A 15,329-nucleotide genomic window follows, 5' to 3' on the forward strand; every position below is an offset into this window, starting at 1 on the left:
TACAATGAATTGAGCCGCTGGAACCAGAACCCTCCCCCCATCTTGTGCTAAGTTCAAGGCCAAATATGCATTACCTAGCCTAATACAGGTTAACACTCGAATTGCTTTGAGCGCGCATCTTGTTTCTTCTTGAACCGAGTAAAAGAAAAGCGTGTACGTCTTTCTTTTCTCCTATTCCTCTGCAAGAAAAATCTATAGAGCTTCCCAAAATGTTCAACCTTATGGCGTAATTGACTATAGGATACACCATCGTCCACCCCGTCAATATAGACGGCTACGCTTTGCTGCCCAACGCCATTACCACGCCACTACAAAACCCCACCTCTAGAAAGATGCTCCTATGTTGAAGCCCTAGCAGAGCACATCAAGAAGAACCTATATTAGTCATAAGATAAGAAGTTTATTAAAAGATCATTTGACAAATCATTTTTGTCACTTAAGTGTATATTAAAATATTATTTTACAAACATAGCATCTTTAGAAACATCACTAGGATTTTTTTTCGGGGAAAACTTACCTACGGTACTATACCTGCTGTTAGTAATGTTCTCCAACTAAAAATTAGCACGTGGAGCTATTTTTCCACATCATCACCACTACCATTTTTCTGAGAAACTTACACGAAAAACTCTCTCAACCATACCTTATCACTTCACCGTCATCTTGGTTCACTGTGTTTTTAGCGTCCCCTTCTCCATCAACAACAACGTGAAGAAAAGTGGGCCAATCAAGAGCATCTCAATTATACCACCCCACCCAAACGACGGAGCAGAAGATTAAGCTCGGGCCGATCTTGATGAGTGTGGCGGCGACGAGGACAGTGTTGGAGCCAAAGAACGGCACTGTAAGAATGGGTGAACTGGATTTTTCCAATCTTGTGCCAATGGGGATGAAGCAGGGATGATGAGAATTTCATGGAAAATTGGGGATCTTCGTCCGAGAAGCCTTATATTATAACCTACCAATGGCAAAATCAAAGGAACAAATCCATAATTTTTAAGAAACAATGGCCCTTCTACGAGACATGGTCGTCGTATTCAAATTCTCTCCTACTAGATTTGAATCTTGAGAAATTTAGGATTTTATTGGTGTCTGTAATTGTAACAATGGTATGTCTGCTATGTCAAACAAAAAACAATGATATGTCTGTAATTGTAACAATAGTGTCGTTTCAGAGATTATATTAAAAATTGAAGAAAGATGAGGAGCCATGGTAATGGTGAAGAAGAGTTAATCATGACCAGTTTTCTGGAAAAAAAAATTGGTACTGGTGACCGGTGATGATGTGGAAAAATAGCTCCACGTGCTAATTTTTAGTTGGAGAACAGTACTAACAGCAGGTATAGTAATTTAGGTAAGTTTTTCCCCCTTTTTTTTTTCTGCCTGGAGTAGCTATAGTATTATTTGTTTTATCTATGTTTATGCATTGATTCTCTCTTGCAGTCTCAAGCTCATAAGGCAAACATCGTCACATCCCTTTTCCCTTCTTCATCGTCTGTAAGTTATGTATCTTGAACCATGTTCAAATAGTTAGCTAAAGTAAGTTAGAGACTTAGATTAGTTAAAGTAAGTTAGAGTTAGACTTTAAATAGTTAGCTACAAGATAGAGATAGAGTGTAAAAGGAACAAACCAAGTCTATGATACAAATAGTTAATGATGTGAGGGGGAGCATACAAGCAAAAACTCAGGGGGAGTTCTATCTTCAGTGCTTTAAAGGTTTAGGGAAATAATTCTTACTTTAATTTCCTGTTAATTCTATCTTTATGTTTTTCTTTTGTTTTCCTTCCTCTCGTTTTCTCTTTCAAATTGTCATCATAAAAAATAGGGAGACTGTTAAGGTCAAACGCCTTCATCATCTATCTTGTTTTGAATGATAACACATGTTTAGCAACATAATTATTGAGTGTGATTCTTCTCTTGCGGTGGGTTGAGGAAACAAAAAAGGACACTTCCCGAGAAGTTAATAAAACTATTCTTATTTTTATTTCAGTATATATTGAAGCTTAATCATACAAAGTTTCAGGAATCTTTATCGATAATGAACAAAATTTTATTAAATAAAGTTGTTGATATAATCATATACCACATTGTCCACCTGGTCCACCATAGAGAAAAGCTTGCGCAAACACAATTCCTTCATATCCATGGTATTGCACGTCATAACAATTAGGTGTAGTATCGCAATTTGACTTCATATATTTAGGATTTACCCTAACTTCATTGTAGTTTGAATCTATGATCTCCAGATTTGACATGAAAGCGGAATTTTTATATAACTCCCGAGGTAACCTCCCACTACCCATTGGGGGACTCATCACATTGGGCGAAGCATATGTTTCACCACCGTATCTTATCACATATGAGCCATGACTTAAGTGAGTAAGTAATTGGTTGGGCCAATAACCAACTGCCCATGAACCCCTACCAGCAATTAACCACCAATGTCCTGTGGATTGATCCTACAAATATTCAAACATTTAAAAGAGATAAAATAATTTGTCTGCAAATGATAATTATTAATCATATCTAATTAGGGATGGCAGAGAAGCCCGAACCCATGGGCACCCGACCCGACCCGACCCGATTTCTTGGGTGAAAACCCGAGTTAAATGGGTTCGGGTTCGGGTTCGGGTTTTACCCGATCACTTTCGGGTTCGGGTTTGGGTTTGGCCAAACCCGCACCCGAACCCTACCCGAACCCGGATCTGTATAAGTGAAACCTAAGTATTCTGCTTATGCAGTACAATATATGCAGCATCTTGCATATTAATTTAACAGTAACATGGCAATTACAATGTTACATTACATAATATAGCTCTCTTCACAGTCTTTTTCAGGTCGGGTTTCCGAGTTCAACTGTTTGTTTGAGGTTGTGTGCGGGTGTGGGTACGGGTCGGGTGAACCCGAAACCCAATGGGTTCGGGTGTGGGTTTAAGTTCACCACCCATTTCGGGTTCGGGTGCGGGTGCGGGTGTGGGTTTTTGATTTCGGGTTTGGGTTTGGGTTTGGCAAAACCCGCACCCTACCCGACCCATTGCCATCCCTATATCTAATGAAAATGTAATATTTTATGAAGCATAAATGAACTAAAAATATGAATACTAACAACTTTTCTATATTTTTTTTAATCTATTTTAGATGTTATTTCTCATTTTATCATGTTCTAAATATCTTATAAAAATATTTAAAAAATAAGATTTATGATTTCTGCTTGAGAGTTTAAACTCTCAAACCTTTTGCTAATATACATTTATCTTTCTAAAAAAAACAATTATTTAAAATATAAAGTAAATAAATTTATTTAATAGATAAAAAAAATTGAAAATGAAAGTATTATTGATAAAGATTCAAGCATGAGGTAAAGGTTCTCATGGTAGATAAAGTACAAAAAATTGCGCTTCCCAAACAGTAAACATCCCCAAAAAAGATTTCCTCACGAAAAATTTATTAGAAGATTTATTATTAAGTTTATTTATTCTTATTTTTGAGTAATTTTAACTTTGTTATTAAGTTTTTACAGCACTAGATGGAATAATTTATTTTATATATATTTACGGTAGACTTAAATTTATATTTTTTGTAACAGATTTTAAAGGGCTTGTACTTTCATGAAGGTGAAGAGATTATCAATTTCGTGCACTCTTATGCGTTAAAATTTACTTACTTGTTTGACTTTGAAAGGATATAAACTTTTATAATCCGATCCGATGGTAGAAGTAGGACCAATAATTTCTCCAAAGGTAAATTCTCGATGGACTTGCACAAAACCTGGGCATTGATGATTAAAACATCCAGTTTTTCTAAAGCCATCTGCCTGCATATATTTATCTAAATTAGAATAATCACATTAATTTTTTTTGAAGTAAATACAATCCATTAATTTTAGAGTCTTACTGTCCAATAGGCGATCAAACGCACTTGATTGTCCCCAAATAAGTTAGGATGAACCTGTCACGACAAGAATAATATATTTAAAAAGACTGGACATAGAATAAATATAATAAAGTATCATAAATACAACGTTTTCCAAATTTCTACAATGTCATGAAAGAGAAATAAAAACTGTATAAACAAGAAAAAAGTTAACTTACACCACATCCAACTTGTATACTATTAAGATCAGTAGGTGGACCACCCTGAATCCAAATTTGAGATAAGCTATATTGGTTTGCTTGAAGCGATAAGTTATACACGGCAGCTCGTGCACTTGCTCCATGAAACATCATATTTTGGGTTGTGCTAAGGGTAGCAAACTAGAAAATAATAAGATATTATTGACAAGTGATGAACACATTTACAAGTTTTATATAATTACTCTAATATATTCAATAAACATGAGATAAACATTATTAAAATTTGTGATATTTGGCCCATTTATTTGTTTTTGCAAAGAAATATGTTTTTAATTTAGAACTATAAATATAAATTTTAAAGAAAAATAGCAAAACTAAAGTAATGTTTCTACATAAAAGTTATAATAGTAACTCGTTAAATAAAAAGTTTAAAGACCAAATATTTTTAATTGAACTGACTTACATGATGCCTAGGGCGACTTTGAGAATATTGATTTAACCCATCAAGTTGTGATTTTGAAGTAGACATATTAATCTTCTGCTCCCTGATCTTGGTCTTGAAAATAGGCACTTTTCCCATTGGACATCTTTTTCTGGAATGCTTATCTTTATTATCTCTACCAAGTTGCATGGTACTCATCGTAAAAGTTGGAAAAAGCTTTATTACAATAAGAAAAAAAAATGTTAGATTCAATTTGAAAAAATGTGAATAAAAAATGACAACTACCGGGATTGATTAAACTTTCATCTTTTTTTAAGTAATGTCAAATGATATTATCTTTTATGTAAGATTGAAAAAATTAACCTTAAAAATGGTTTAAGCACAAAAGATAGTTTACCTGAATTTTGTGATTTTTCAGTAAAGGATGTTGAAAAGCAGGTTGCTTGTACAGATCAACACAATCAAAATCATCCTGCATTGGACGCCAAATTTTTAACCAAATGAAAATTAAAAAAATCATACCTTTTTTTCGAAAATGAAGTGTGTATATATATATATATATAGGAAGTTGAGATATATCCCCTCTCAACAGGGTACAGTGACCAAACTAGTAACAGCCAGTAAAATCTCAACTGCAACATCAAAACCTCCCACTACAGCAAAACCTCCCAAGAATCTCTTAAAAATCCCTACAAGCTCAGTACAAAACCTCCCAAGAATCTCTCAAAAAACTCCCCACCAGCTCAGAACAAAACCCAACAAGAAACCTGAAATCCCCAACAACAAACACCCTACCAAAGCCAGTAGTTGAGACCTGGAAACTAAGGAAAACATAAGCAAACATAAAATAAAGCATAAAAGCGATAAAAACCCAGGAGATACTACAGCAACCGGCAACGAGCAGCTCCAATACAGCCACAAGACCACCACCACCGTAGAGCGACCGTCAAAACGTTGAGGCCGTAAGGGAACCGTAGCCTCAACACCCTTGACAAACCACTCAACAGAGAAGAAGATCAACTAAAACTCCACTCCAAGATACATCACTGTCTCGTTGTGCAAAAACCAAAAACCCACACCAAACTGGCACCAACAGCCACCACGAGAGCTTCAATCCACAAGCTCAGTCATCGCAGGCACCCAGCCACCATCAAAAGCCCCATGATCGAAATCCAAAACCTTACAGAAACAGCCAAACCCCAACAGAAAACTAGAACCACCACTTAATCCATGACACTAATGGAGCACAAGAGAGAAGCAACGACAAAAGGAGTCGGGAGAGCCCTTGGTGGCGTTGCTGACGGCCAGGACCAAAGACCCACAAACCGAGCACGAACGAAAGACAGGGCGCACCGAGAAAAGTACAGGGCGGAAGAAGACGACCGTTGGAAAACCAGAGGACCAAAACGCGATCTGAGGAGACCAGATCTGAGGAGGCCAGAGGACAGAACTGCCAAAACCTAGATCGTTGGATCTCAAAACCAGATTTGAAGATAGAGGGAAAGAGGAACTAAATAGATAGAAAGGAACAGAGGGGGTTGCCACGGCGCAACGGCGGCCACCCAAGGCGTTCAAGGTCAGGCCGAAAGAGAGGATAGAAGGCAGAGGAAATATTCTAGAGAGAGAAGTGATCCGGATTGTTGAATGAATTCCTAAAAAAAATGCCTTGATAGTCAATTGAAGACGTCATAGAACAAAAGTTGTGATTATCATACCTGGATTCTTGCACCATCAACTTCATAGCATCGTACACACAAACTAATAATTAGAAAGAGAAAAAATGCCATAATTTTTAGTGAAGCAATGCTACGTTTTGGGACATACATATCAGCTATGTGATTGTGCTTTTATATATATATATATATGGCCATAATTGATCTAAGTTAGATATAATCATCATCGTTGACGTATAGTTAAATGGTCTATATTATTGACTTTCATCTCTTAATAATAATATACCTTAAATTATTAAGGCATGGAGAAATGTGACTTTTGGTAGGTATGATATAATAAAACAAATTCTATTAATGTAAATTAATTTTTTCTTATAATGTTGAATAATTAATTTTATGCTAACATAGGACCTAATTTTAAAAATAGAAATCTGTATTAGGTAGACTTCATTGGTGACAAAAAATATGTTATAGTAAAATTTTATTTATTTGATGATAATTTATTGCTGAGAATTAAAATATGATAATTTGGTGAGAATTTTGTATTTGGCAGACTTCATTGGTGACAAAATTTTAAGATTTTTTTTTTAACTCAACAAAATTTAAGGAACTAATATAATGACACTTTAATTTTACAAACTAATTTGGGAAAAATAATTCTAGACTATTATATCCACTTTATGATCTTTGAATGAAATAATTGAGAGACTTCTAAAGATTATCATGCAAATGTTTTACTCTTTTTTTTATTAAAGAAACATAATTTTTTTTACAAAATTACTATAAATAAATAACTAGATTGAGTATCTTGTGTAATAAACCAATAGTATAAAATGAAAAAAATTAAGTTATTTGATACGAAAATAATTATAATATATAATAAATAAATATAAAAAAGGAAATTAAATATCTTAAAATTAATTAATTTTATTACAAATAACATATGCTTTAATTTTTAAAACAAAAATATTTGTTAGTTAAATTTGGAAAAGAATAATTTAAAAAGTTTAAGTTTTGATTATAGAATTGGATGAAAGGGAATAAAAATTCAAATGATTAAGGAGAAACTAATTTATTGAATTTTATTTGACATAAAAATGGTCATATATATAAGTATAATTAAAACTGACTTTGAATAAGTATTGAATGTTATATTTGAATTGAACAAGTAGTAAATGCTATATTTAATAGCTAATATTTAAATTTATGAGAAAAGGCAAGCAATTATTTATAAAAGTAATATATATATATATATATATATATATAAATAAGTAATATTGATTTGAACCACTATTTAAGTATATATTTAATATAATATATAAAAATATATATATATATATATAGGTGGTAGGGAAGGAGAGTCAACTATTGCTTTAACAGCGGGGACCACCTATATACCTATGAAGCTGCCGTGGTGAGAGTGAATAGAGAATTACTAAGAAACCTGAACCCTAATTTCCTAATTGATTTTGGGCTTCTTGAGTTGGACCAGCTCATTACCAAGTTTTTGGAAGAGGCTGCTGGAACTGAAATAATTGTTGAGCCATAGATTCTGACCTGCGAGATGTGGAACCATCAGAGAACAACCAATTGATGGTGCTGCCTCAAGACGAACAAGACCCACTAGGTGTCACGACAAGAGGGTAATTGTGCTGATTTGTTGCTGGGATGTGCTTTTTGTGTTTGGGTTTCTATATGGTTTTCTGACTTGAAAGTCTTGGCCCTCTTATGTCCATTTTTCTGGTTTGAAGTGATTTTCTACTGGTTTTCAAGGAACTTGGTTTTCTTCTTTTGTGGAAAATTCCTCTCTATGCTGCTGTTGCTATACTGATCTGTTATGGAGGCCCACACTGTCATGTGATTTTGGCTTGCTGTCCCTGGTGTGCCCTGCCCTTTTTTATACACCCGTTTGGTTTTGGTCTCCTTGAGCAATAATGTTATCTTCACACCTCTCTTTGAGGTGGAGATAGTGGAATGAAAAGAGAGATAGGAAGAAAAGAAAAAGTAAGAGAGATAAAGTATTAGATGTGATAGATGATAAGAGGAGAGAGATAGAAATAAAAAGAGGTAAAAATGAAGTGTTTAAAAAATGAGTTCTGTATATATCATTACTCCTTTCTAGTGGTTCGTTTGTCTAGTGTTTTGTTCTCTTTTTGCTATTTAGATTTAGTTCTAGTTGTTATTTTCCTGGTCTCTCTAGCCCTGTTTTAGTCATATTATGCTACGTATCTCTTTTATGCTTTGTATCTCTTTTTTGTTTCACTCACTTGAGAGAGGGTGTTCTCAAGATTTCTCTTATTCTAATATATTTTCATTTTCTAAAAAAAAAATCTATCTTATATATATATATAAAGGAGACTTGAGTTTTTTGCATTAAATACATCAAGTAATTCCTACCTTTTACATTAAAATACATTAAAAATAAAGAATTTCATTTGCAATCAATATATTAAATAATAAAATTAAAACTGAATATATTGTAATGTAAAAAACTATTCAACTACCAACATTAAATTAAATAATATATTTATAAACTTATTTATCTTCATTTTTATAATTATTTATATATTAATTATAAAATTTCCTATACATTTAAGTAAAAGCTAAATATAATGTGATAAAAAAAATTTAAACATATGTAGTTAAAATATTAATTATTGACCTCAAGTTGAGAAAAATATTAAATTTATATAGAGTAATATATTTTATATAAAATAAATATATGAAATATCAGAAATAATAAATGAATAAATGCATGCTTTTCGTAAGGATATACTTAGAATTTTTTTTAATAGTTACATGTGTTGTTTAATATAGATTATAATATTGTGTTGTGTTATTTTACAAAATAATTTTACATACATAAAAAATTAATATATTATAACTGTTTAAGTCTTTTAGAATAATCTGTTTATATACATTAAAAAGTGTAAAGAGTATACACAAGACGATACTCAGAACAAACTTTTTAGTAAATAATATTTTTATATGGAAACATTATTTATAATTAATTTTATTAATAAAATTTGAAAATAGTTTTAAAATTAAAAAATGCCGCAATAATTTATTAATAAATAATTGGCTTAAATATGTTGGAGGTCCCTCTAAAATAGGGGTCCTTTGGTTAAGGCCCCTACAAATTGTTTTGGGTGGAATACGCCCCTAATGTGAAAATATATAGTGATAAGCCCCTGTCGTGAGGTTTTGTTTAATTTCGGATGATTCTCCAAACGGGGCTGACGTCGATTATATTTTGTGAAAGTTATTCAATTAAAGAGGATGTCACGTAAGTAAATTAAGGTTGAAAAAATAAAAGTAAAATAAAAACCCAAAGTAAAAAACTCAAGTACGTTTGGGGATTTTAGCTGACGTGGATTATATTTTGTGAAAATTATTCAATTAAAGAGGGTGTCACGTAAGTAAATTAAGGTTGAAAAAATAAAAATAAAATAAAAACAAGTACGTTTGGGGATTTTACTTGGTTTTTTACTTTGGGTTTTTATATTTTTTTTTCAACCCTAATTTACTTACATGACACCCTAATAATTTTCACAAAATATAATCCACATCACATCGTTTGCAGGATCATCAAAAATGAAACGGAACCTCACGGTAGGGGCTTATCACTATATATTATTTTCACATTAGGGACTTATTCCACCCAAAAACATTTGTAGGGGTCTTAACCAAATGACCCTTATTTTAGAGGGACCTCCAACATATTTAAGCATAAATAATTTATAAAAATATTTTTAAAATTAACATTATTAAGTATGTCGTGGATGTCAAAAAAGTATGCCTTGGAGGTTTATTTACTCTTATAAAATTTATATATGTCATATTTCTACCCAACTTGAGACTTCTAAGTCTCCACCAACCGTCGAATCTAAGATAAAGTCTGATACCATATTAGAACTTGAAGGCATAATTCAACCCAAAAGTTAGTTTAAGAGTTGAGGGACTGCTCTCTCCTTAAAGACTATCTATGTCATATCACTAGCCAATATGAGACTTCTAATAGATGTCTGTGGGATAGGTTGTCTGCAGAAACAATGATGAGGAGAAAATGTGGCGGGTAGAAGGAGGAATATGAAGAAAAGGGAGTTTTTTTTTTTTTGTTATAGGAGGAAAAGAATAAAAGGGAGAATGAGTACACTAAATTTGAAGAAATTATTTGTTAGAGATTAAAATAAATGTGAAAAGTCTACGTGGAAGAGTCTATCTAAACTAGTAGGTGCGTAAAAATTTGCAACATAAATTTTATTTTAAATAAAATAAAAAATTTCACAGACGAAAAACTATGACATTTTTTTTTCAGCGAACCGTGTAATGTTTTTTAGGTGACTATTTCAGATTTGAGAGTGTACAAGTTAGAACTAGATAATTGTTTTTTTTTTTTGGTTAATAACTAGATAATTGTTTAACCCAATATGAAATGATATGATATAATATAATATGGTTAATATCCATGGAAATCAGTCAGAAATACATAGAGGAACGATCATGCATGTTAATTTATAACTGATCAAGGCTCGGTTTTGCTAAAGATGCCTCCACCTTCACTGGAAATTCATACTCCGTTTTTGCTAAAGATGCCTTCACTGGAAATTCATTTTTAAGCCAGTCCACATAACCACCTCCCATGTTGCTCACATCCTTAAAGCCCTGCCAATTCACATCAAATCAATAAAAGTTGTTCCTCTCATCAATTGATTGGCAAGCAGCACGTGAATATAGAAAAATAAAGAAACAAAGCTAGTATGTTCAAGTGATGATTGATGAAAGGGTTAAATATGTTTTTATCCCTCTAAAATAGCAAAATATTAATTTTGCTTCCCTTTAATTTTTTTATTGATTTGAGACCCATATTTATGAAAATCATCAGGTAGGTTTTGATCCCTTTATCCATTTTGCTATTCATTTTGTGGCGGTTTTTGTGCATTAAACCACCACTAACACATTTTGTGATGACTTTTATGCATTAATGACAGTTTAAACCACCACAAAATTGATAGAGAGACTAAAACTTGATCATTATAAACGAGACTAAAATCGATAATAAAATCAATAACTCACTATTTTAGGGACCAAAAACATACATATTTGACCCTTGATGAAACTATTCAGCTCTCTCTACTATATAGTTGATATGTGGCTTTATAACTATTTTTGCAAATTTAGTCCCTCCAATTTATAATTTATAAATTAAGTTCTCAATCAATTTTATTACTTAAAAACTTTAAAAATCAAATTCTCTAAGTGAAATTTTGATTTGATTAAAAGGTTCTACACATTCCACTCAAACCACACCAACTAAAATATCAAATTTCACCTAAAGTCAAATTAAAATCCTCAACTTTTTCTTCTTTGAACCGTATATCACGTCTTATAAAATCCTTCAAAGTTTATTAGATTTTCTATTTCAGAATTTAGGACTTTTAAATTTTTATTATTCTTAATTCTTCATAAATCCTAAATAAAATATTTGGATGAAAAATAAATATTTGAAGATTTTCAATGTATGAGAAATGACAAAGGGAGCTGCTTTATATTTTAAAAGTACGAGGACTCAATTGACACAAACAAAATTAGGTGGATTAAAATCACACCGGTCCAAATTAGGTATATATACACAATTTTTTTTGAACTCAGGTATATATACAAATTAAAAATGCTAATTGTAGCAAAAAAAAAAAATTAAATGCTAATATGAAGCCAAATTAATTTTAGAACTTCAAGAATATACTAAAGTTGGTACGAGAATTTACTCACTTCAGCCAGAAGATCAGCAGTTGCGTACAGAGATCTCACTCCACTTTGGCAACCCTGATACACAGATTTCATACAAGAAGTGAGAAATTTTGGCTGTTAAAATTAGTTTAGCTTTTCCCCAGCAAGTACAAGTCTATGAAGTAATAGTGTTATAATTTACAAAGCAAAAAATTTAATGAAAATTAATATCAATGCATATTTAACATAGTTTTTTCAACACACTTTTTAGGCTTTATTTACCATGGATTAGGAAAATTTGAGTTTACCGATCAAAATAGTTTTCTTACAAATATATTTGAACCCTTAAGGGGAATATTTTATATAACATATAATAATAACTCTTCCATTTTACAACAACTAAAAATATAATTTTGAATTGGTTTTTAACATGATACACGGTATTTGCCCGTTTTTAATATTAATTTGGGGTAATTTGGGGAATTAATTATGCTTACTTCACCACTTTGGCTGTGAGCCCCACCAAATAAAGACTTAACCCAAACAAAATCTGAAATTGACTTTCACATCCAGTTCCACTTCCAACATAAAAAATAGGAATATAAAAAAAGATGAGTGAAAAATATGATGTGGTATGTGATAAGAAAAGAGTAATGATTTAGACAACTTCAAGTGAAAAAATTTGTAAAACTTTATGAGGAGTTATGATATATACACAACTCTCCACTTCTTTTCCATCTCTATTCTATTTATTTCCCTCTTTTTTATCAATTAAATCACATATCACATCTTTACTTTCTCTCTCCTTTCTTCCTATCTCTCTTCTTCCACCTCTCAACACCTCAAAAATGAGGTGTACAGATATAATTATCCCTTTATGAGATATGTGTGTTAGCTAGGCCAATCAAAGTGAGTAAACTTGAGTCACCTGAACTAACTCACCACGATGAGCCCGAAGAAAAGTGAGTTGAGTCGAGCTTTAACTCATTTTTTTAATGAGCTTCTAAAATCATAACACAAATTCATAAAAAATTGGAGAATAGGAAGTTACCACGATGACGTGATCTTCTTTCTTGCAAGCAGATAAAAGCTCCTTCCGAAACTCTTGGTTCTTCACCCTGCCTGTTCTCCAAAATCACCGTATTTTACATTCTAACAATAGAATTTACTAGCTAGCTAGCGTAGTAGTAATGAAGATTAAAAATTGCTTACCTTCCGGTGTATTGAACATGTAAGGAATGTTAATAATCTTCACTGTATCCACATGTCCTTTCTCAAACTCTTCCACCGTCCTATATATTTTCAATTATATAGCAAAACATTAAGGCTCTTTTTTCTCATAACATAAAAAAACATAATTCAACTGAAAAACACAGAAAATTCAACGAGACCCTGATCAAGATCCCACCTGACATCCAGATAAACATGGGTGGTCTGGATCAGACCCTTGGCAGCAACCACATCAATGGTAACAACCTCCGGTTTGGAGCTACAATAGATAACATATAAGAACAAGAAGAAGATGAAATTAAAACACTAACCCATGATCACAAGGGAACAGAGCCTATGTCAGCTAATTAAGCCTAAAAAAAAGTTGCATAAAAACAGAGTAATGGTTACTGAAAACCTTTCAATTCCGAGAGAACCCATGAGGAAGATAAGGCCGCAGAGGATTTATGTGCTTTGAAGTTTGGTTATGTTGGGGCTGAAGTTTTGGTGTACACTGACAAAGCTATATAAAGTTGAATTTTGTGGAAACTAGTGACTACTATCTTGATAAGTAATGTTTCATCCACACCTCTCTTTTGAGGTGAAGAGGTGGAATGGTGAGAGAGATAAGAAGAAAAGAAAAAATAAGAGAGAGAAAATATGAGATGTAATACTGGTTCCAGAGAATTATGAAAAGCACTATAAGTTGCTTGATGAGTCAGAATGTCAGATTGGTTGCAAATTGTGTCGGATTCCGGTAACGTCCCGCACCAAATGAGCTTGTGACATAACATATTCTACCATAATTGTACGGATTTTTATAAAAAAATTAGTTAATTGATAATCTGTAAATTTCTTAATTGATTTAAATCATATATTCATATGAGGAAAGAAACACGTTGGGAGAATTATTTATGACGTTCCCAGTTAGAATAGGAGGCACCTGTACCCAAAAACAAAGATTGTGAGAAGAGTGAATCTAATGCTATATATTGGTCCAAGTTCATTTTTTCATGAAATATTTTAAGCTTTCATTTTTTTTTCACTCTAATATTCTTGTTCTAGAGTGTTGCAAGATGTAATTCAAATATTTGTCTTGGGAATTGTAAGTGTACTGAGGTCATGAGATGGTTGATAGACAATTTTTTGTGTTGTAAGAGTGTCACATAGTGCAATTCTTTGATTGTCGATCGAACAACATCCATGGTTTTTGTCGGGTTTAAAGTTAATATTTTAAAGTGTTGAGATTGCGTTCCTATTATATTTTTCTATGATATGTTTACTCCTAAATTGTGGTAGCAGGTTGTATGTTCGACCATTGTGACAACTTGTTGATAACTCATGCTGAAATGGAGCACATTCTTAGTAGGCTATGTGATTGCATCATGACGTGATCTTCCACACCACAAAAGAAGTACAATTATGTGAAAGTCTTATTTGGAAAACGATTCTTAAGCTGTCCATTTTGACTCGCATTTCTTCCTAGGAGTTTGTCTACCTAGTGCACGGTCCACAGTAATTTGCATACACGAAACTACAATTTCAAGTTTTTCAAGTGTCTTGATAGAAAAATTTGATGCAAGAATCAATTTTGTCTTGTGACAAGTACAACTCATGGATGTGATGATACAGTCAAGATTGCACTAGGTATTTAAAATAAAGTTCAAACATGTGAAGAAAAAAATTGTCTAGGTAGCACAAAACATTGGTCATAATTGATGCAAGGTAAGTGATGATATTAGCGCACATGCATGATGCAATGTGTGCTGTAAGGTTATATCGATGGCTACAGAACTGAAGCAGAAAGCAAACATGGACGTTACACAACTATTTTTTAGCATCGTTTTGAAATGTAGAACATCTTGTGATGGTTTAATTTCGAGTACAATATACTCTTTATGGTAGTGTGTGGTTATTCTTTTGAACTATGATTGTCAGTGTGGGTGTGAAAAATGAAAGCTATGATTTTTGGCGTTGACAATAAAAGTGAGATGCACCCATTACAATTAAGGAGGAGATTTTTGGGGTAGATTATAATGGTGGAACAACTCCCACATCACCCAATATGACAAAAGCAAAGGCAAGGTGAGGAAACTTTTGGAGAAGTCTCACAGTTCCTAAGATGGTGTAGGAAGAGTGACGCTTACACTATATATTGACCAAAGTTTTTTGTTACATGATGCACTAGTCGGAAACACTTT

The 15,329-nt window shown here is 32.5% G+C and overlaps 2 protein-coding genes across 2 annotated transcripts; both read right to left on the reverse strand.

The window, feature by feature from the left end:
- Window positions 1–2,034: 2,034 nt before the first annotated feature.
- LOC130713030 (uncharacterized) lies at window positions 2,035–6,303 on the reverse strand. The gene is made up of 7 exons (XM_057562835.1): window positions 6,232–6,303; window positions 4,914–4,988; window positions 4,538–4,732; window positions 4,093–4,254; window positions 3,896–3,949; window positions 3,666–3,815; window positions 2,035–2,460 (listed from the first exon to the last, which is right to left on the reverse strand). The coding sequence occupies exons 1-7, from the start codon at window positions 6,301–6,303 to the stop codon at window positions 2,077–2,079; spliced, it is 1,092 nt and encodes a 363-aa protein (XP_057418818.1). The 3' UTR covers window positions 2,035–2,076.
- Window positions 6,304–10,605: 4,302 nt separating this feature from the next.
- On the reverse strand, window positions 10,606–13,700 carry LOC130715882 (thiosulfate sulfurtransferase 18-like). The gene is made up of 6 exons (XM_057566032.1): window positions 13,547–13,700; window positions 13,328–13,408; window positions 13,132–13,211; window positions 12,971–13,041; window positions 11,962–12,015; window positions 10,606–10,854 (listed from the first exon to the last, which is right to left on the reverse strand). Exons 1-6 carry the CDS (start codon window positions 13,567–13,569, stop codon window positions 10,705–10,707), a joined length of 459 nt encoding a protein of 152 aa, XP_057422015.1. The 5' UTR covers window positions 13,570–13,700; the 3' UTR covers window positions 10,606–10,704.
- Window positions 13,701–15,329: the final 1,629 nt, after the last annotated feature.

Source organism: Lotus japonicus, chromosome 4 (genome assembly GCF_012489685.1).
Source record: "Lotus japonicus ecotype B-129 chromosome 4, LjGifu_v1.2".
Lineage (NCBI taxonomy): Eukaryota > Viridiplantae > Streptophyta > Magnoliopsida > Fabales > Fabaceae > Lotus > Lotus japonicus.

Bases quoted from the DNA above. Each gene is read 5' to 3' on its own strand.
- LOC130713030 (XM_057562835.1), bottom strand. From the start codon at position 6,303: ATGGCATTTTTTCTCTTTCTAATTATTAGTTTGTGTGTACGATGCTAT. The intron at 4,733-4,913 runs GTAAACTATCTT...ATTGTAATAAAG, and splicing joins TGAAAAATCACAAAATTCAG to CTTTTTCCAACTTTTACGAT. The intron at 3,950-4,092 runs GTAAGTTAACTT...TTGTCGTGACAG, and splicing joins GTATACAAGTTGGATGTGGT to GTTCATCCTAACTTATTTGG.
- LOC130715882 (XM_057566032.1), bottom strand. From the start codon at position 13,569: ATGGGTTCTCTCGGAATTGAAAG. The intron at 13,042-13,131 runs GTAAGCAATTTT...TTTGGAGAACAG, and splicing joins CATGTTCAATACACCGGAAG to GCAGGGTGAAGAACCAAGAG. The intron at 10,855-11,961 runs GTGAGTAAATTC...GTGAATTGGCAG, and splicing joins CTGCTGATCTTCTGGCTGAA to GGCTTTAAGGATGTGAGCAA.